This window comes from Acyrthosiphon pisum, unplaced genomic scaffold, assembly GCF_005508785.2.
Source record: "Acyrthosiphon pisum isolate AL4f unplaced genomic scaffold, pea_aphid_22Mar2018_4r6ur Scaffold_632;HRSCAF=1084, whole genome shotgun sequence".
NCBI classification, from domain to species: domain Eukaryota; kingdom Metazoa; phylum Arthropoda; class Insecta; order Hemiptera; family Aphididae; genus Acyrthosiphon; species Acyrthosiphon pisum.
Genome location: NW_021776075.1, coordinates 16,602 through 18,077, shown reverse-complemented (window position 1 = coordinate 18,077; position 1,476 = coordinate 16,602). Strand labels below are relative to the sequence as shown.

Below are 1,476 nucleotides of genomic sequence, written 5' to 3'. Positions count from 1 at the left end.
ATATATAAAAAAAAAAAAATAATAATATAGATATCATAGGTATAAACGATGAATTTACCATATAATTTATAAACCTAACCCAATATTATAACCTATAATAAATAATAATAATAATAATTAACATACAATAATTTTATAATTTTATAAAACAAATACTGAAACATTATTTTAATTATTATAATACATTCATATCATATATAAATATTAAATATATTGTTTAAACTTCAAAACACTTGTTTAGGAATAGTGTTATATAGTCGTGACTTAATAATAACGATTAGCAAATGATTAACAACAAAAATATTGTACATGAATTGTAATGGATGATTAAATAGTATGAACGATTAATATTTAATATGATAAATATTGTACAGATTATACACTAATATAGTATTAGATGTAAAAATAAAAAAAAATTACCTAAGTAATTTCTCAGTCACTGAGCCATTATTTATTATAATATTGTCCCTTCGATTGGTACATTTATTATATTATATTATCTCCGTGTAACCCTCTACCTCTGGTTCTGGTAACCATTTTCCTTAATGCTACAATAACTGGAACCATTGCGAACATTCTACAACTTATTAAATTATATAAATTAAAACAAAATGATTAATTATAATATAGTAAAAAAATAGCAGATTAAAAATTATATATGTTAAAGATTAAATTACAATTTAAAAACTATAACACATTGTTCATTGACTGTTGTAGTAACGCTCTTGTGTGCTATAATGCCATTCGCCATAATATATATATATATATATATAATATGTCCTCACTATAATATTATAATATGTGCCCATGAACAAAATTTTGCTGTATTAGTATTTTCGTTGTTTACCCGTTGACCTATTTATTCAGCTAAAAAATGCCAAACTGTTAAAAATGACGTTGTATACATGTACACTATTATATTAAAATATGTTAGGAAATTAACATTAGGTATTTTTTTTTTTTTATTAGATTTACAAACAACTTAGCTTCGTTAATATTGCTTAACAATTTTAAGAAATTAAGTGGTTATTTATAAATTACATATATTTCGGTGGTATCTCGACAGTAATATTATTTACACGTGTTAAACAATACGTTGTGAGATCACCTGCAAATTGTCTTATATTTTAATATTTTTAATTATATTTAAGATTGTGTGGGGACCCTAGATCATATCTATCCGAAAATTTATTTTTCTTGCATTAATCATAACTATCGTGAGGTAGATTTTGGTCGACTTTTTGAAATGCCGTACAAGGTTTAGGTTTTATATTTTTACATCGGCTATGAATATTTGGGATTGTTTGAATTTAATGAAATGTGTCTTACTTCGATTTCATCCCTCTCAAATTTACTCAATTTGAAATTTGGGAGATTTATTGGAATATTTTTGGTTAAAAAAATGTCTACTGGTTTAGTTTTTGAATCTCCCAAGTCCCATTTTGATTTTGAGAAAAACTGACTCGTATTTTTGTA

The 1,476-nt window shown here is 23.7% G+C and overlaps 1 protein-coding gene across 1 annotated transcript in view; it reads right to left on the bottom strand.

Moving 5' to 3' along the window:
- LOC103309076 (GATA zinc finger domain-containing protein 14-like) overlaps nt 1-567 on the bottom strand; it is a 15,520-nt gene extending 14,953 nt beyond the window's left edge. Inside the window, exon 1 of the mRNA XM_029492702.1 lies at nt 519-567. Coding sequence (XP_029348562.1) covers nt 519-567 — 49 coding nt within the window. The remainder of the gene's footprint in view (nt 1-518) is intronic.
- Between the last annotated feature and the right edge of the window lie 909 nt (nt 568-1,476).